This window comes from Cuculus canorus, chromosome 5 (assembly GCF_017976375.1).
Source record: "Cuculus canorus isolate bCucCan1 chromosome 5, bCucCan1.pri, whole genome shotgun sequence".
Classification (NCBI taxonomy): Eukaryota; Metazoa; Chordata; class Aves; order Cuculiformes; family Cuculidae; genus Cuculus; species Cuculus canorus.
In genome coordinates this window covers 50,697,879-50,719,008 of record NC_071405.1, presented here as the reverse complement: position 1 = coordinate 50,719,008, position 21,130 = coordinate 50,697,879, and the positions used below count along the sequence as shown (strand labels likewise).

Genomic DNA, 21,130 nt, shown 5'->3' with positions numbered 1-21,130 from the left:
CCATTAACAATGCAGTTATTAACCACCATCAGCTGGACATACTACAGCACTTGGCATCTTGTTAATATCAGAATCACTCACATGATTACAGACAGATTTTCACCCTCCAAACCGAAATGAATTTTAAGCTTTGGGAACATCACAACATGTTGAACACTGTCACACAGGCCATAACAGTTTTAACATGCTAACGAAGCAGCAGCATTGCTACATTTCAGAGAGAGACTGGAAAGCTTTGTTTGAATAGCAGCATGAAACTGTTTAATTAAGGACCATTTTTTAAAGAATTATTGAACTTAATAAATTTAATGTCAGGCTTGAAATTAAATGCCCAAATGTATTAAACTAAAAAAAAAAAAAACCACACTACTTTAGCATCTCACAATACGTCATAGCATCTCACAATACGTCAGCTTTATCATGAGTTCTATATAGACAAAAGTGAGAAGACAAAAGGATGGGGAGAGCAATCAACGTGAACTGGATAAACAATCCTGGTCTAGAGACTACAGCTGGTGGAAACAATTCAGAGTGGCACAGTTGTTCTTCTAGTCCACGAAGCATGTCAGCTTTAAGGGGGAAAAGGGAAAGGAGAAGTAGAACTGGTATTATAGAGAAACTCTATTTAAAAGGCAACAGCCCTTCAGGAAAACACATTTCTGTAACAGTTATCCCTTTTGACCCTTTAAAACCCAGGAAGGGTGGCTCTACACAATTAAAAAAACCTTTCACTGATATCAGAACACCTACCAGCTCTGTAGCTTTCTCATTTGTTAAAAAATGTACAAATCCTACAACCTTGTGTTACGTTTACAGGGCTTGTTAAAGGTCAGCAACAAAAAGCAAAGAGGCAGTGGTAGATTACCTTTTGAAAGTGAAAGAAGGGAAGAATCACTAAAGATAAACGGAGGGGAGAAGTTCAAATTCCAGCAGCAGCAAGTGGTGCTAAGGAAACAAACCATCCTACTCTGCCAAGCATCCTCCTGCATATACCAAAGCTTTATCATCATGCACCAAATGCCAAGACATTGTTTATCATGGAAGAGGCAAGTGCAAAATTCAGTGGTAGGATTTTCATATTTGGTAATGGTGCATTTACACAAATAAAGGGAAGCTCTCTTATAATTAAACACAAATTACAAAAGAAATCATACAGGACCCCCATCAATCTTGATATGACGTCCAGTATATTTGATGTCATTCTCATATTCATTTCCTAGTATGCCAAAGTTTTCTATTTTTGATAACAGCACAGATGATGTTGACAGGGAGCAGTCAGTCTCAGAAGATGCATTTCAGATTTCAGAGGTCCTGTGAAATTAACATAATATCAGTTTTGATTTGGTGAAATAAATACAGCCATAAGATGGGCCTTTATCAAAGCAATTACTAATTACACTTAAAGATATACGTCATTAGAGAAAAGCCCCTAGACGTGAGAAAGGCAACACAAGAGATTTTGTTTCAAGCTGAGAACTCGATCACTTTGCCCATAAGGACTTATGCTCATTGAGGTCACCTCTGCAACCAACCAGGCCACAATCCTGCAAGATCACCATTTGCCACCTTGGAAAAGAGGCAAGGAAAAAAAATCAACATATTATTCATTCATTTTGGCTTCTTGAACCCATCAGCACACTTCTACTTCATCAACCTTTCAGAAAAAGCAGGCAAACTTTGGCAAATACCACAGGTTTGGTGTAACAGGTTTCCACTTACATTTTATAGACACCTGAATGAAGAGGCTGAGATACCAAGCAAATCCTAAATGCTGCTAGCAACAGAACCCCAAATGTATCACTGAAGCAATCACTTGCTGCCCAGCTACGCAAGCCTCATAAAAAACTCTCAACTCTTGAAGATCTCTGCCCCGCGGTATGTACCTGAAAGACATCCCAGCAGGGCTCCTGCCTCTCAAAGTAAATAGGCATCACAGACTATGTCATTTCACGCTTCGGTCTCCAGTGTACCAATAGCTAATATCAATTAATGTCGACCAATTAGAGCAGACCAAGACTGAGAAAGAGACTTAGTAGTGGAGTTTAAGCTTTTACTAAATAAAGCTGAGGAAAACCAACACAAAGATGCAGAGTCTACCTCAGCTGAGCAACTCTGGAAAGCCCACAAGAACATTAACCCAGCATATGAAACCATGTCTTAGAGATTCTTTTCATTCACTGGGAATTGATTATACTGAATCTCAAAAGGATCCTCTCAAGAAACCTACAGCATGCTATAGTGGCTACCCACCTTTATGTGGGTTTCCTCTACTAGCAGAAAGATATGCTTGAACAGCAAGACTGCACCCGCAGAAATATTTTGTGGGACAGTTTTCAAAGCATTTATGTGCTGGAACTGCAGTTCAGCACACAACCTGATAAGATTAGAACAGAAAATTACATTGCCCCACTGGGGCCAGTATCCTAACACTTGCCTTTCTCACCTCTCTCTCCTATTTTATTAATGGATGCTCTGCCATCCTGATATCTAACACATGATTTCATTATTTCCTGAACAGTTTTGGTCAGTAGCAAAGAACTGCAGAATAGAACCACTGTTACTATCTATCCTGACACGAAACCTGCCTGTATCACAGAATCATCGAATCGTTTAGGTTAGAGAAGACCTTTAAGATCATTGAGTCCAATTGTACATCTAACACTACCAAGTCCACCACTAAGCCATGCCCCTAAGCGCTACGTCTAAGCATCTTTTAAAATACTTCCAGGAATGGTGACTCAACCACTTCCCTGTGTAGCCTGTTTCAATGCTTGACAGCTCTTTGGTGGAACAATATTTCCTAATTATCCAGTTTAAACCTCCCCTGCTGCAACTTCACTTCAGGTCGTTTCCTCTTGTTCTATTGCTTGTTACTTGGAAGAGGAGACCAACATCCGCCTTGCTACAACCTCCTTTCAGGTAGCTGGAGAGCACAATAAGGTCTCCTTTCAGCCTCCTTTTCTTCACACTAAACAACTCCAGTTCCTCAGCCGCTCCTCATAAGACCTGTGCTCCAGACCCTTCACCAGCTTCGTTCCTCCAACAGACAGCACTACTTCTAGTGGATGACCCTGGAATAGTCTGCTAATATGGCAATTGCTTAGTGACCAGAGCCAGCAAGTAGCTCATTTGTGCTGGAAAAAAAACTAGGGTTTATAAACCCCTTCATTACAATTTTTCACTACAGATACTCTCCACCTCTTACTCATCATCAAAATTCTATCTTTTTGTGTCTGACTTTTTTAAAATCTCCTATGTTCATTGACATAAGATGTTCACTGTTTGCATATTTTGCAATACAATAAGCTGACAATATTAGTTATACTCTTTAGCATCAGTTCAATTATTTTATCTTCCTTTCCTGCATTTCCCACTCCTGCCCCAAAGCCATCCATCAGGAAAAAGTAGTTGTGAAAACTGATCTGTCTGCAATATTTTGAAACAAAAGCTGAATACAATCGCGCTTTCTAAAGGACTGGCTGTTACTACTTTCAAGGACATCCATGTGACAAGACAGTCATACAAAAATCCAGCATAAAAGGATCATAACAGTTGAAGAAGCTATAGACATAAAGAATGTATCTGCAAACAAAAGATCCATAACATTCTGTTATAGGAAAAAGAGTATGAGTGGGACTGGGGGCAGGAGTAAGAGAATGCTCTTCGCTGCTTTCCCCTCTCCCCTTCTTTGAATTCCTTCAAGCAGAACTACAGTTACTCCTTTTCCTTGTGATCTGAGATTTCAGACAATAAAGGAAATGCATGCTTCACGTTTCATACAACTCAGTAACCTTCCCTCCACCCTACTGTTACACATACATCATGCACATGTTAGAGTTTCTTCAGCGAACTCTGTGGCTGACAGCACTCTGCTCCTGTCAGTGTGGCAAATGGAGTCTACCACAGTGTACTCATCTGTATTGAGAGAGAAATTACTCCTGCCCATCACTCACAGAATGGATGAGGTACGAAATCCATTCCCATGATGAATAAATCAAAGTTAAAAAAGGTCAGGATGTCTTCAGTGTCTGTTGGGGACAAAACTCCTTCAAGGTTATTACATTCTTGTCAAAATCTTAAAGAGTCAGTTTACCTACTCCCTCCTTCCCTTTCCTTTCTGTATTTCATATTTTTTCTTCCTAAAGTCACTCAGCTTTGCACCATTTACTGCTTTATTTTTGAACATCACATTGTTTTCACTAGCAATGTAGCACATCTTGCGATGTTACAATGAAGACAGCATTAAGTTCAAACAGGATCCATTTCAAACTTAGCACTAGAAATGGAAAGATAAATGGTGTGAGGCTCACCCTTACAACCCACCATTTAAAGAGTGTGAAACTCCGACAAGAGATTGATTCCAACATTTGAAAGGCTGGATGTCTGAAAGGAAAAATCTGACCACAATTTTTAAAACCAAGAGCTAAATCTGCAGCTAAAAGTTGTTGCGTAGTTCAAAGACTATCCTTCCTCTATTTGTCAGTTGTAACGACCCAAATATATCGTAGGTACTCCAAGCAGGGTTGAAGATTGCTTTCCTATCAACTCATTACTCACAGATCTGTTTTCCAGAGTGGCAGAGAGATGCATCTGAGATGCAGAGACCACATGAGAACAAGATTCTGGTCAGGACAAACTGAGGGCAGTGGCTGGTTTGCTTCTCTGAAGTAACAGCTTTCTTATGATCTCAAATCAAACCTACAACTACTAATGGACTCCAACTAGGTCCTTCTGAAAAGGCTGTCAGAATATTTTTTTCCAGACTGTCCTCACAGGACCCTCCTTATCTCTATCTGAAGTCCTGATTTTTTCTCTTTTTTTTTTTTTTGTGCTACAGGAAGAAAAGAAGTCAGGTGAAAAAACACTCTGTTCTTTTAGTCTGAAAGCACTTTTTAGCCAGAAGCTACCATAAATTCACAGGTCATTTAAAAGAAGTGCTGATATGTCACGGAAACTCCAACTATTTAGAAACACTCTTATTTGTTCCACACTTTAAGTGTCTTTACAGATTTCTCTTTCTGGCTGTAATTCATGGCAGCAGCAGGCAAATGTGTTTGTCCCCTCCTGTCAGCTCACTTGCGGCTGCTGCTGCTGCTGTTTTCCCTCTGCTCCAGTCACAGGCCATGATCTGCAAGCATAAAATTTGTTCCTCTGGGAAAAAAACAATTTCAAATGAAAGGACTAACATATCAACTTGGGAATTAGCAGATATATTTAAAGATTTTTTGGAGGTTTTTTTGTCCTGCACCTGCCTCTGTGGAAAAGAAAGCCAATATTGGTGTTCAAGAACAAGATAGCTTTATACAAGGCCATCTTCCCCCTTCCCCGGAATATTTTCTAACGGATTCTCACAAAGTCAATAATCAGTCAAGGAACTACTCTGCTTCAGGAATAAATCAGCAGGCAAAATGTTAGGAAAGCATTCAGCTGTGGAGCCAAGGTAAGAACAGCCCCACCACAGCCTCAGACACCGTACATTGGAGCAACCTCAGCTGGCCCAGTCAGGAGGCTGAGGAGTACCAACGTCCTGCACCTCTTCTCATGGCTTTCCCTTCCAAGAGGGGCAAACGGGGCCTTCCAAAAACCACCCAACTCCAGGATGCACCATATGATGTAGATCAGCAGTTCTGGACAAAGGGATTTATGTATTTTTACAAGCATTGCACATCTGTCTGGAAACAGGTCAGAGAGCGCATTTTGCTTTAAGTGGAATGGAAAGTGCCCACTGAATCAGCAGAAGGTTTCTCATTATACTGTGAAGCACGTTTCAGGTCTGAAAACAAAGCTAAGGGTTACCAAAACTTCAACAATGGCTACTGTGCGTGCTACAATTTTCACTTCTTTGGATATTTAGTACTGTAAACCTAGCTCCCTGTCTGGGCAACACTTCCTTTAAAGACACCTTTCCACTGACTGAGAAATGTGGAACGGTTTCCACACCAAGATTCCAAACAAGAGAGGGAAGGTTAAAAATGTTACAATAAAGAGGAGAACAAGAAGGGAACTAGAGAGGAAAGAAGCTTTGCTAACTCTTCAAAGTTTTTTTTCAAACTAATGAATTACAAAATAAGAAAGTCCAGACACACTCTTGATGTCCTGGAATTAAACTCATGGAGACAGCTCTATCGCTCTAACCCCATCTGCCACTACAGGCTGAAGCCACCCTCTGCCAGGCTCCTACACCACACACAGGTCACAGCGCCCAGGAAGTAGGAGAATGGAAAACCCTCCTGACTGAACAGTGTCTTCATTCTGGATAGCAAGAACACCACGCTGCCAAAAGTTGCCAAGAACCAACGAAGAATAGCAGCTCCCACCACAGAGCAGTCTGCTTTAACAGTGCAACTCTAATTTGCCATTTGCTGTTCCCTGATTTTGTGCTTTAACTGCATGAGACAGCTGAAGAAAATGTTTAAAAATAAATAATCATGAATACAGTACTGAGCACAAAAGTTGTGGAGGCCAGACCAGTACGAAAGTTGGTAAGGCCTATCCCAGCTGGTCCCTCAGGGCAGCTGCTCGGGCTCCTCCCTGCAGTGCACTTGGCAGTCGGCTTCTCAATTTAGTTTTAAGTGTTTGTTTTTAATCACACATGTCAGCATGCCAGGTGGTTAACTTACAATGTGTCACACAAAACAAGAACAAGCCTCCCAGTTAATCAAATACCAACAAAACGTCTCATGTCATATTAATGATACTTGGATCAGAGCCAGGAAGAGTAAGTTTGAAAGCCAAGATCCCTCTGCTTTCTTCACTATCTTAATTACTGTGCTACACTGAAGCTGCTAGAAACACGGACATCAAAAGATGACCTCCTGTATGCCATCACAAAAGAGGTTTTTAATGATGCCTGTAGCTGCAGATCTCTTCCTCGCTGGAATAATGAGGAAGCTAGGAGAGCCCCATAGCACACACTGGACCCAAAACCTGTCCTTAAGTTCCATACAGGCTTGCATGCTACAAGCTCTACTCAGCTACACAGTCCATCTTTCAGTCTATGGTCCATGGGAATGATGTGAGTGTTAATTCACTGTGGCGACACACACACTTTCTGCAGAAAGAGGTCCTCACTCTCTGTTTTTGGTGTTCTGCTCCCTTTTTGCTAGGAACCAAACACGCAGCCATGCACTGGGGTAAAACTGGGCAGCCAGGGATGAACATAGGGACATCTCTCTCAGTAGCTCTGCAGGCACATGTTAAACCTAAACTGTATTTTAATTACAGGTGGGTTCAGCTAATCAGTTTTTAAGTGTCTGCAGATCTCGAAGGAAACAGATCTCTTTATATAAAGGAGATTTTTAGGCAATATTCAGACTCGGTAAATGTGGTTTTTCTTTTTAACCATAAAGATACAAGATCCATAGACTGGATGCATTTACTCACTTCTCTGCTTAAATAAGTCAAATATTTCAAGCAAAAAACAGATGCTAGGAACAAAATACTGCAATGATGGTAACAATAACATTCTCAAGCTATAAAAACACTAAACCAAATGTGCAACCACAATTTGTGTTCCCCAGAGCAAGCCCTAACTTTAACATATTGCAATAACATTGTATTAAATGCTAGAGTTTTGTTCTTTGGCTTTTGGAGGGATGATTGAGAGGTACTGGTCACTTCATATAATCGCACTTTCCAATACTGAATAGAAACAAATGGCTGGCTTAACCAAAGAGGCTGAGTTCACATAATTAGCTAGAATTATTTCAATGTAGTATTCAACAGATATGTGAATTTTCCAGGGGAAAACAAACTAATAAAAGATAAACACCAGAGCATCCCACCTCCATCACACACTAATCTCTTTGGAGAGGCAGCACGAAAGGAAACAAAACACAATCTTGGACTTTGAACTTCTGCACAGGGCAGAACCATTATTATTATTAATTATTATTATTACTACTACTACTATTATTATACCTTTACAACAAAATTAACATTACAGGAGGGTAAAAACAGTAGAAGTCAATAATGTCACCAGTTTCTTTTTTAGAATCTTAAATGGATGAACAGGTATTTTGGTTAACAGCTCACACAGCTACATTGTAAACTGTTCATCTCCTGCCAACCTCTTGAACACCATTCACTTATTGGGAAGATCAGGTCTCAGGTGCTACAAAATAAGTTTTTTTATAGTTCAAGGCTCCAAATCTGCTCTTTCTAATGTAAGAGGATTCTAATACATCCTCTCACAATTCACAGAAATATCATGGCCAAAGTTTTAGTTTTACTTGCAAACTGGATTTAATATTTTACATGAGGAATATTTACATTAGTTCTTTTTTTATATGATCTGGAAAAAGGTATTAATTTTTCATAACACAAAAATAGAAAGCCATCTAAAATTTTGCCTTAGTTAAACTCTTTCTGACAGGCAAGTGTGAGACAGAAAAGAGTACAGATCCCCCATAATAAGCCAAAGAAGTGTATTAGAATGGACTGAGAATCCTCCATATTAATAACAAACATACATTGGTCTTCCCTGTGAGTAGAAGAGACACGGAGAATTCCACACGTATATAGTGGTGCAAGACTGTTCTCTATACAAATTACTCCAGAGTTCTACCCAATTCCAAAGTGGACGAAGATTTTGTTTTTCTACAATACTACCCCAGAAGGCAAGAAAACTGACATAAACCCCCTCACTTCTACAGCTCATCCTTAAGTTCATAAACAGCTTTGAAAATAACCTACTCTTCAGAGTAAGATTGACTTTGTGATCCAAAATGATCAGTCACCAGGATTTGTGCAATCATGAAATCATACTGGTAATAAAAGTAGTGGCTCAAATTGTTCACAAATAGCTTAAGTCAAAACAGGCAGCGAGGTTGAGACTACAGATGTTTATGAAATGTTAACTGGGCATTTCACTCAGTTCTGAGGCAGAATTAACAGCCTCATGTACCGACCTTTTGATTTAATTGCCTGCTATAACATTCTGATAGTTTAGCAGTTCAAAATATCAACATTGTTAACACACTGATATACTGATTCAATTTCGCTCCTGACTCAGATTTACTGCATTGCTCATTCTTATTTAGTACTTCAGATGGCAGCTGTAAGCGAGACTTGTTTGCCTCTTTTTTTGTCCATTAGGAACAAAAAGAACTGCTTTCCTGTTTACCTTTAGAATAGGACTGATAAATACAAGTCCAAAAGATTTATTGAAAAACAACTGGCTGCATCTCTACATTAATATCTTAACCCCACAAAATGAAAAATACATTGTAAAAGAATATACTCCTACATTCTTAATTTCATATATCTCTAATCAGCAGACAAACATCTGACATTTCAGCCTGGTAATAAGATACATTGTTTTCACTCATAAAACACATTTATGTCACTCCTGCAGATCAAATCCCTATTGCTAGACTAAAACACATTCACTAGCAATTGATAAAGATGTATCTTCTGACAGAGGCTTCCCACTGGCCCTCCTTCACCCTGAAATGTCTTTACCTTTGGATGATGCACATTACTTACTGTGCCAAGGAAAATGGTAAAACTATAGTTGCCCCATCATATATGCAAACGCCCTCAGAGAAAACCAGGTGGCTATTGACGCACTTTATAATGTTATTGTATTAGCAAGATCCACTGATAAAAGGTTTCCCACACTTAAGTTATGAGAACCTTTCTTCTGCAATTCGTCAGACACTTGGAGGCTATTGATGCTGCCATTAACAGCATATGCTGTGCACACATACAACACTTCGTGACAGAATGATTTGCAGGGCTTGGAGTAGGCTAGAGATGCTGAGCTGTCAAAGTAACATCTCATTATATCATATGAAAATAGTGAGAGGAAAGAATAGGGCAGAGGGAGAAGTGGAATAAAAACAATTTAAATACCTTTCATGCTGTTTCTAGGAGACCATGTAAGATAACTATCGAATGGAAGATGCCTGTTGCCAGTAGCAGGCATACTGTAGCAGCCACACAAAAATGGGGAAGGAGGGGGAATAGAATAGGGGAATAGAAGGGAGAAAACAGCAGCACACACATTCAGACACTGGTTGAGTATTATTCCCATTTATCACTGCTGATCTCCCCCAGAGAACAAAATTCAATAAAACGTGAGGAAGCCAATATATCCCCTGGAAAATTTAAACAAAGAAGAATCTTAACTTTTACTACAACAATGATGACTATAAATTAAACAGAAACACAGTACTAGAATTTGGATAGATGTAAAGTGGTTTACAACTCAACTAGAGGTCTTACAGTAGACTTTGCACAAAAGAGTGAGCTGATACTCCAGGTTTGGGATTTTTTTGCAGAAATAAGAACTCTCCTGGCCAACAGAACAGTATGGCTGCACAGAATCTATGCCTTAAAAAGAGGCAGATGATACTGAAATGCTGCTTTTCAGCCTCAGGCCATTTACAAAAGTAGCTCAGGAAATGTTTTTACAGATGAGAGGACATGCCAGGTACATAAAGTCCCAGCTCCAAAGAACAGACAGCCTCACTGCTAATTTCTTTCTCTGCTTTGTAAGAAACCTGTCCTTCTATTTGAAGTTATCTGACAAATCCAATCACCTCTTCAAGGACTCAAAAGGAAAAAAAAAAAGCCTGACAAGTTATACATCAGGCAGTTCTGGATTATTTATACACTATGGTCACATTGTTTCAATTTTGAATTATCTTCTACACGAGAAGCTTAAAAAGTTACAATTTTCTTTTTCACCATCCTAATTTATAAATAAGAACAGTTATTTCCTTTTCATACACACAGACTATTACAGTTCAAGGAAGGCCAAACTCATTGACACAGAATAGGTCAACAGTAGAGCTAGGAATAGATTATAGCTGTTCCGGTTCCCAGTCTTTTGCTTTAGCTGCAAGACCACAGAACCGTAGAGGTGAATCCAGGCTGAGAACTGGGCATTAAAGAAAAAAAATTAGACCATTTAAAGAGCAATCTGTGGAAGGATTTGACTGTTGGGCCTCACAAGGCCTCACTGAAGAGAGTGATTTGACTTGGGAAAGAGAAGAGCGTTTACCAGACAGCACAGTTTTGCACTGCCAGCCTCACAGAACTTCCTGAAGATATTAGTCTGGTAGACTATCTATGCACACACAGGTACGTAGGTAACAGAAGATGCCCAGTGCCACAGGAAACTTTAACAGTTACTTATACCAGAAATAGCAAGGGTTTTCAGTACAGAGCTTAACACTGAGAGGAAACAGATTTGCTACTAAACACACCATTTTCCAAGGTTATTTCTTTTTGGTTATTTGGATATAGTCAGTCTGGAGACAAACATACTAACCATTACTTGCAAGAAGAGGACACAAAACACAGTGTAGCTCAAGTGTGCAGCATTTAAATCTTGGCATGGTGCTTACTGCAGAAAACATTTAGACAACAATAAAACTTCATCTCTGATGGAGATCATTCCCTCTAAAGAGCAAACTAATTCATTCCCTCTTTAAGCAAACTAATTGAAAGTGCCAAACATTCATTAAAAATGGATCTGCTTATAGGAATATACATTTTAAAAGTACCTCTATCACGGACTCGAACTCCATGACTTACATCTCAGATGAGATGCCTAAATAGCTGTGTTCTTCTGGCTTCAAGAAATCACTGTGTTCTCATAAGAGAATACCCCAACATTAACCCTATATGAAGTTAAAAGTCTAATTAATTTCAGAAATTTTGAATGCATAGTAGTACCTCAACTGAAACACAACCGTAATTTTTTTTCTGAGTTAGATTTGTACAGATAACACATCTAGGTAATATACTTGCATCCAAGAACAATCCCGAATGAGTGATCCACAAAACTCCAAGATACTTTGGGTTAGAGATTCCCAAACTGTGGATAAGGAGTCCTAAAGCTTCCCACAGAAGTATGCAATATACTTTTATCTTCCAGAAGGTATAAAACAGCAGAAAAGGCTATATGCCTCCATGGAGACAGATTATAAGGCTCACACAAGATACTGTGTTCTAAATTGGTGCAAATCATCTGATTTACAGTAACTATCTGTGTGTGCTCTTTACCCACAGCAAGTGTAAAACAATTTGAATTAGGAACACCACAGTTATTTGGAAAGTAAATTTCCCACAATTTGTTATATACTGCAGAGCTGCTAAGACCCATTGCTTTTAATAAAGCTTTACTCCACGAGGCCCAATCTGTCTGGAACAAAGAAGAAACATCTCTGTTAGGTCTGAAAACTGCGGAAAAGATAGCAGATGGCTCAGACACAAGACTTGCACTCATTGCCAAATTGGTCATAGTAGGTTGGCTGATAAAATTTTAATGCTTAATATTTAAAGATCATGGAAGAAAAAAATGGTCTGTATACTCCCAAAAGCAGCTACTGGTGTTAACTAATGGCACAGCTTTTCAATCAGACCACACCACCTTGCACTAAGCTTTAGCATAAGCAGTACTAGATAACAATGTAGGCCAAAAGGGACTGCAGTCATACCCCAGTATCTACCAAGGATGCATGCTCGAAATGCATAACTTCTAGCAGTCTGACAGAGTAAAGGTACTTTTCCCATAAGAATTAGTGTAACAGACCAGGGATATATGCAGGAACTTCAGAAAGGGACATTAAACACACAGAAACAGTACATATGAGGTACAGCATCACAGAACGGTTGAAGTTAGGAGTGTCCTTTGGATATCATCTGTTCCAACTCCCCTGCTCAACCAAGGTCACTTAAAACAGGTTGCACAAAATCACGTCTCCAAAATCAGTATCTCCAAGGTGGAAGACTCCACAACCTCTCTGGGCTCACAATTAAGAAGTTTTTCCTTATGTTCAATCATGTTTAAGTTTGTGTCCACTGCATCATGTTGTCAGTGGGCATCACTGAAAAGAGCCTGGTTCTATCTTCTTTACATCCTCCCTTCAGGTATTTGTACATGTTGATAAATTCCCCTTTGATCCTTCTCCAGGCTGAACAGTCCCAAATCTCTCAGCCTTTCTCATAGAAAAGATGCTCCAGTCCCTTAATCATCTTTGTTGCCTTTTGCTGGACTCTTTTCAGTATGGTCACTTCTCTCTCACACTGTGGAGCCCAGAACTGGACACATAACTCGCAGTGCAGCCACACCAGTGCTGAATAAAAGGGAAGGATCACTTCCCTCTATCTAGTGGCAACAGGATGGAGAAGCAGGAATAAAGTTGGGTCACTGATTCATCAAATAAAAGAGATCAAGATGTGAGAAGTTCAACAAAGGAGACACTGCTGTTTCACAATTGGTTATGTTAAAGAAGATTTAATCACCATCACATTTCATTGCCATCACGTCCCTTGGGTAATTTAATGGAAAAGGACAGAAAAGCAAGGCAATAACAATAATTAACAGTGTATTAAATGATCAGCAACAGAACTCTGAAATAGCAGGTAAAAAAGCAATAGATATAGCAAAGTGTTGCTCTACTTGGGTAACGGCATCTCTTTCTCTCACGATGCCATTTAACAGCAAACACAGGGAGGCGATTCTGCCCCTCTACTGCTCTCTACTGCTCTCCCCACCTGGAGTATTGTGTCCAGTTCTGGAATCCTCAACATAAGAAGGATATGGAGCTGTTGGAAGGGGTACAGAGGAGGATTACAGGGATAATCAGAGGGCTGGACCACCTTCCCTATGAGGACAGGCTCGTAGAGAGAGTTGGGATTGTTCAGCCTGGAGAAGAGAGGGCTCCGAGGAGACCTTATAGTGACCATCCAATACCTGAAGGGACCTTCAGGAAAGCCAGGAAGGGATTTTTTATAAAGCCATATACTGACAGGACTAAGGGCAATGGGTATAAACTGGAATGGGGAAGATTTAGACTAGACATAAGGAAGAATTTCTTCACTATGAGAGTGGTGAGATGCTGGCACAGGTTGCCCAGGGAAGCTGTGGATGCCCCATCCCTGGAGGTGTTCAAGGCCAGGTTGGATGGGGCCTTGGGCAGCCTGATCTAGTGGGAGGTGTCCCTGCCCATGGCAGCGGGGTTGGAATTGGATGATCTCCAAGGTCCCTTCCAGCCCAAACTATTCTATGATTCGAGATCACATAGAACCAGCCTGAAAATAGCTCAGTGCTCAAACATGGATTGGCAACATGGATTCAGTGCTGAATCCTTGCAAAGAGGAAAGTACTTCTTACCATTTAGAGGAGACTCCCTCCTCTCCAGAGCTCGCTGCCTGCACTGTTTGGCAACAGCAACTCTGCCACACACGCAGCCTCCCCTGGGAAGCCTTTGAGCATGCTAGCCTGAGCGGCGCTCCAAATGCTAATTCCTACTGCTCCTCTGCACTTGCCTTTTAACTGAGGAGGGGAAAAAAAGTATGTTAACAAGATCGAAGAGGAAGGAAAGATGAAGGAGAGAATAAAAATGTGAATCGGGCAGACGGATCGTGAAGTCAAGAGGTGACGCATCACGAGGGGATAAACAGCCTTCCTGGGGGCAGAAAGCGTGGAAAGCAACGCTTGTAATACCGCAAAGTAGCTTATGGGAAAGGCGTTAATAGGTTTAAATGCTTCGTGGCTTTCCCTGGGTTGTGATGCTCGAGCCCGGGCTGCGGTTACTGCCGAGCCTGCAGTGCCCTCCCGCGGCCGCCGCCCGCAACTGCGCCCCCGCGGCACCGCCGGCTGCAGGGCGCGGGGCACCGAGGCCAACGATGATAACGCATCCCCACGACTGATAAAATAAAAAGAGCCCTTGTTGATATCCAATATCACTTACAGCATCTCGAGCCAGCTGCGCTTTTTACACATTTTACGCCTCTGAATTGTTTTAGTAGCAAAAAAAGTTAACTTTGAGAGAAGATCATAGCATAGAATCACAGGATCATAGAATAGTTTGGGTTGGAAAGGACCTTGAAGCCTATCCAGTTCCAACCCCCCTCCACCACGGGCAGGGACACCTCCCACTAGACCAGGCTGCCCAAGACCCAACCTGGCCTTGAACACCTCCAGGGATGGGGCATCCACAACTTCCCTGGGCAACCTGTGCCAGTGCCTCACCACTCTCATCATGAAGAAATTCCTCCTTATGTCTAGTCTAAAACTGTCCCTCTCCAACTGGCCCTCGTCCTACTACTACAAGCCTTTGTAAAAAAATCCCTCCCCAGCTTTCTTGTAGCCCCTTTCAGGTACTGGAAGGTCGCTATAAGATCTCCTCGGAGCCTTCTCTTCTCCAAGCTGAACAACTCCAACTCTCTCAGCCTGTCCTCGTAGGGAAGGTGCTCCAGCCCTCTGATAATCTTTGTAGCCCTTCTCTGGACCCGTTCCAACAGCTCCATATACTTCTTGTGTTAAGGATTCCAGAACTGGACACAATACTCCAGGTGGGGTCTCACAAGAGAGCAATAGAGGGGCAGAACCACCTCCCTGGACCTGCTGGCCACGCTTCTTTTGATGCAGCTCAGGATACGATTGGCCTTCTGGGCGGCAAGCGCACGTTGCCAGCTCACATCAAGCTTCCTATCAACCAGATGATGAAAATGGATCCAGGTTACACCCAAATACTGACCTCTGACCGCAAGGATTTCCTGGTTAATTCCCTTTTTAACCCACAGAACTTCCTCCCATCTCAACTACTGCCACACAGAATGCAGCCCTCGCTGTGCTACCCTGCCTGTTACCCACAGGTACACTTACTTGAGACACTTGCATACCCAATAGACTTGTAAAATCGTCCCTTTATTTGTGAAAGGCCATACTGCAACACTGTTCAGAATCATGTACCTGAAGGGTAACCTTTTATTTTACTGTAATATTTATACATCACCATGCTTCCAGATCCCATCCTTCCAGGAGATGAATAGCATCACAGAATCATATAATCATAGAATAGTCTGGGATGGAAGCGATCTTAAAGATCATCCAGTTCCAACCCCCTGCCATGGGCAGGGACACACCCCACTAGACCAGGCAGCCCAAGGTCCCATCCAACTTGGCCTTGAACACCCCCAGGGATGGGGCATCTACAGCCTCCCTGGGCAGCCTGTTCCAGCCTCACCACTGTCATAGTGAAGAAATTCTCATTGTGTAAATATGCAGTGTCACTATGATACAATCCGGTGAAACAATGGATTGTACTAGAAGGACACAGACTCTGGAAAGCTTTCCATCCCTTACATGCTCATTATCAGAAGGTAAGTAGAGTCTCCAATTCATAGATCCGAGGAAACAAGAGTGCAGCAGTCATGACAACATGGTTTATTTATAACAAAGCATTTGATTCATCTAAGAAGGTGCTATCAGAAGAAACAAGAAATCAGTAGAACAACAATAAGAAGATAATGCTTAATGGCTTTTAATATCAAAAGAACTTCAGAGATCTATTTCTTTCATAGGGTATTTGGAATAACTCCTGCAACAACGTGATCGTCATCAGTAGCAATTCCAGTTGGTCTATGTTGGTAGACAGCAGCTTGTAAGCAAGAATCCTGTTGTTCAGCTTCACTAATAGGCAGAGTCAGCTGTAATTTCAGTATAATCATAATAGTTCTCTTTTAGGATCAATTTTTCCACCTCACCTCTTCTCCCAAGCAGCCTCTAGTTTCAGCTGTGTTCTCAATACCCCTCTTATTTTGCTACTCTTAATGTAAATGTAAATGTAATGTAAATCCAAAAAGCACAGTACTGTACCACTGCTTAACCAGAATAGCTCAACTTTTACCATTCTTTTTCTTCACCCTAGCAAAGTCGGCACATTTAGAGCATGTATTTCTCTCAGACCACCAAACAAGTCACAGAAGTGGAAAATTAATACTGGCATTTTTCAACATCATTCAAACCAGCAGGGTTGCGGGCAGAAGCAAACACTTCCAATCACAAAAACTCAGTCTGTAAAAACACATAGGCGCATTAAAAAAACCCAACCTTCTAATTACATAATTCAAAGTCATAGTCTAAAATCTAAGGCTACTCATGATAAACTGATGAGACAAGATGACCTCCTGTGTTTTACATTTTAGAGAATATGGCAAATAGGCTCACAATATCATCGGCTCAGTCTCCTGACCAGAATTCTTACTTCACCAACACAATGGCATTACATGCTGACTTGACATTACTTATGGAGGGAGGGAAAAAATATCAAGATTATATCCTCTGTGTATATATATAGTAATTACAACATCTTCCACATTTATTTCCTTCTGAGTATATAGGAGATGCAAAAAGAAACCTGTCTTTCACACTTTATATACTGTAATTGCTAACAGAGTGTATATGAAATGTCAGAAAAAGAAACCGCAACTCAGTGAGAGAACAAGAAGGGATGGACTGCAAACTCCTGAAATCATCTACTTGGTCCATATTCCCTTTAAGAATGGCTGCCAGTATAAGTGCTGTATCAGCATCTTGTTCTCTTAAAGGAAAAATAACACACACATTTATGTTTCCCAAAAACATGTCACGGTATTTTAGCAGCAAGTTGCTAATGAGAATCTTGTCAAGTTGTTTAAGCTTTCCACAATAATTATGAGCAATTGAGTTTTAAAAGTCACTGAAATGGAGAAAACGTTCAAAGCATATCATCACTTGCAGCAACGTTAGCAGCTTCTATCCAAAAGACAGCAACACCTATTTTGTGGCATATGATAAATGGCAACTGTCTAAGCTTGTGTATCTTATAGTGATATATGCTTTGAGCTAAGGTAAATGTCTTCCTAAAGAAGGACCAGTTGTAGAAGGAACAGACATCCTGTAAGATAAGGAAGTAGGGAAGCCATATTTCTGCGCTGGCAGAAAAGGATCATTTTTTTAGAAGATTGGGCTGCACTCCCTCCTAAGGTTGAAAGTTTACCAACAAGGAGGACTTCGAGCCTTCATCTTTGGACCCCAAGGAGGGGTCCTCATGACCACTCAAAAGGCCAACCGTGCATGTGAACAAAGCATGGAGATATGTTAAGGATGTCTCGAAAAAGAATGAATATGTAAAATATTTTCAGGAGATGAAATTAATATGGATAGATCTGTAACATAAAAGACACGTGGTTTTCTTGCTTGGTATGTGTGTTCGGAGGAGAGATCCCTCACACACCCAATGCTACAAATAACGGGTACCTGCTTAATAACGACCATCCAGTTGTTACTGAGTCACTACCTTGGAATTCTTACCCAGCTGCACCTAGCCTCCGACTTTTGTGAGGAGTGCTAGAACGCAAGGAGGTTTGAGAGCTCCATCCTTTGAGTTACATATATACAATGCCTGCAACATTTACACAGTGGGGAAAAATCTATTCCCTGCAAAAATCCAGGACATGTCATTACCAACAAGGTTTTAATTAAAATCAGCATTTTTGAGCCTCCTACTGACTGAGTGTCTCACTGCCTCCTCCTCAGATGGCTAAAATGGCTTGCGAGAGAGATGGCAGAAAGAAACAAAATCACTAGAATCTCCAACTCGGGTAAGTCTCTGCTGGGGGCAAATTCAATAGCAGGATGCTGCAGAGAGAGGTGAGGACAGAACAGATGACTACTTAGGAAGTTTCCCTGATGAAAGCTCAAAACATCACAAATGACACAGTAGAGGACACTTTTTATTCCTAAGCCTACAGATGGGATGATCAAGCAGGATAATTTTAATCAGAAACCGTACTGCTAAAGGGAACACAGAACAACGCCTGCACTTCAGTGGGTGCAGCTTTCTTTGAATGCAAAAGGCAGGACTTCTAGCTGGGAGACTGGCATCGGCAAAACTTTAACCCTCTCGGAAAACATGCAGAGGTAGGCTCAAGTTAGACAGACAGATGGATAAATAAAGACAGACTTCCTTGGCCAGAACGTTTTCCCCAGCTTAATGTAGAGTTTATATTGACTGCTAGTACTGCACCTTCAGGAGGCTCTTCCTGCAGATGAGGCGGCAGTTCTTCACTTGTTGTCTCAGCTTCGTCTTCCACCATTGGTGTTTCTAAGCTGGGCCCCTGCAGAATAGAACAGCAAGAGTGTAAACTGGAGAACAATCAGAGAGGAGCCACAGAAATAATTACAGGACTTGATCATATGGCAGAGAGTACAGGCACGAAGAACCTGGTGAAAAGAAGCTGATTAAATAAAGGAAGCTGCTGGGAGATTTGTTTGCAGTCAAATTACTTGCAGGAAGGAGGGAGGAAAAAAAGAAGATGTGGAAAAAAGAGAGGCAGGAAAATACAGAGGGAAAAAGTGAGTTGGGGAAAATCAGAGAGGCAGGGAAATAAAGAAGAAAATCGAGAGGCAGGGAAAATCGAGAGGCAGGGAAAATTGAGAGGCAGCAAAAAGGGGGGAAAATAAAAAGGAAAAACAGAGGATGGCAAAAAAAAAAGGGGGGGAATAAAAAGGGGAGAGAAAAAATAAAGCAGAGGAGGAAAAAAGAGAGAGGAGAGGAAAAAAAGACAGGTCTTGGAAAGAGCCTGCAGTGTTGCTGATGGAAGGATGTGAGCAGTTACTAGATTTGTAGACTTGAAGAGCATTCACTTTTATTTAAGACTGCTTGACCCCACCTTGCACAGGCAATATTTTCATGACTTGTGGAGCTATAAAGTGTAGTTGCTTTTTCGGCTTCAACCGACAAAAGGAAAAAAAAAAACCCACAAACAAAACAACACTGTCTGCTCCTCCCAGCACTACCTTTTCATTTTTACAAGTAATGGCAGAGTAAACACTAGGCATAGATACAGAGCTCCTTATAAAAAAACACTAAGCAGTTTTCTTCCTTTGGAACTGAATGCTAGTACAATCAAGACTGTAATTGGACACTTAGCAGCCATTAGGAAATAAGGCTCTCTTTTTTTTTCCCCCTCATTTTGCACATTATAAAGACTCATACTTCTAAAATTCCTTCCTTCACACAAGTAGCTTACTTTTGCATCCACTCCTCATTTTTTCAATAAAATGGACATGGAAACAACAAGTGCCGCCACATTGTTATCAAGGATCTGATAGCAGGGAAAGTGAGACAACCCAGGCGAAGCGTATAAGTCCATTGTGTTAGTGCCACCATCGCAATCTTGATTTCTGCCATCCATGACTATACAAGCTTTATCTAAGCTATTCACCTCATTTAAAAACACCTGGTATCAATACCATCCAGCTTTGGTCAATGAACAATTCAAACGTTAAGTAATGTCTTGTAGTAGCATAAAAAGGAGAAAAAAATATTTTTATCACAAATGAGAAAGTAATAAGCTGCCTGACTTAGTCAAATTAAAAATCAAACCATCTCCTCACTTCACCAGAACACTCTGAATTAGCTTTCCAGAATGCGTAAAGAATTCTGGATAGGAGCAACGAATTGAATATACGGTATGGACTTGAATAACTTTCCACATCAATCACAGGCAATATATTTGCATACATTTATTTCCCACCCATTAAGGCTACAGAGAGAAAGAAAACAAGGCTACATTAGTATACCAAATTAGAATGTTTATTTTCATATAAAAGATGTAGACGGGTAGGGCACGAGGAGACAATGTTTGCCTTGCAAACATTCTGAACCACAATTGTAAGAACTCAAACTAGAAATGGTCTTGGATCCTTTGCCTGTACGTTCCAGTCTGCAACACCAAAATTATTTTAATTTTTAAAAATTAACAACACTCTCTGCACAAGGCAAAGCTAAGTCCTTACTAATTACTTGATGCCCAAAGAGACAATCCGACTTCCAGATACTAAGAAAAAGCCAGTAAGAAAAACATTATCTTTCCTTCTTCAAAATAGGCAGAAGTCTCACTTTGCTACCAAACATGCTCAGAAGCTTCTCCCAACAACAACTCACAAGAGTGATTCTCCTTTGGCTTACAGTTGTTGCCATCTATGTAAATTTTACAAAAAGGATGTAAAATGCTATCAAAAGTGAGCAGTGACATTATAGTTTTTTCCCTTATGCATGAACTACTCCCCAGCGTTCACTAGCAATATAGTTCTCCACTATGGTGGTTACCATTGACAATACATACCCTGAAATTAAGGTTTATCTTAGCAGGAAGTCAGCTTTAGTCCTAAACTAGCATTAACAAATCCAGCTGTGAGGAAAACAGAGCCCACCAGAGACGAGTCCATGGCTCTGATGCTGTTTATCATCACCTACTTCCCTCCAGTTCAAAACCTGAACACTTGCTATTGGAATCCCACTGAAGAAAAATACACAATCCAAAATTACTACTTCTATAGAAC

The 21,130-nt window shown here is 40.8% G+C and overlaps 1 protein-coding gene across 1 annotated transcript in view; it reads right to left on the bottom strand.

Annotated features, from left to right (window-relative positions):
* Nucleotides 1-21,130, bottom strand: part of LOC104067343 (transmembrane protein 263) — a 208,962-nt gene that overhangs the window by 175,808 nt on the left and 12,024 nt on the right. Inside the window, exon 2 of the mRNA XM_054068469.1 lies at nucleotides 18,810-18,900. Within this exon, the coding sequence (XP_053924444.1) occupies nucleotides 18,810-18,900 (91 nt within the window). The remainder of the gene's footprint in view (nucleotides 1-18,809; nucleotides 18,901-21,130) is intronic.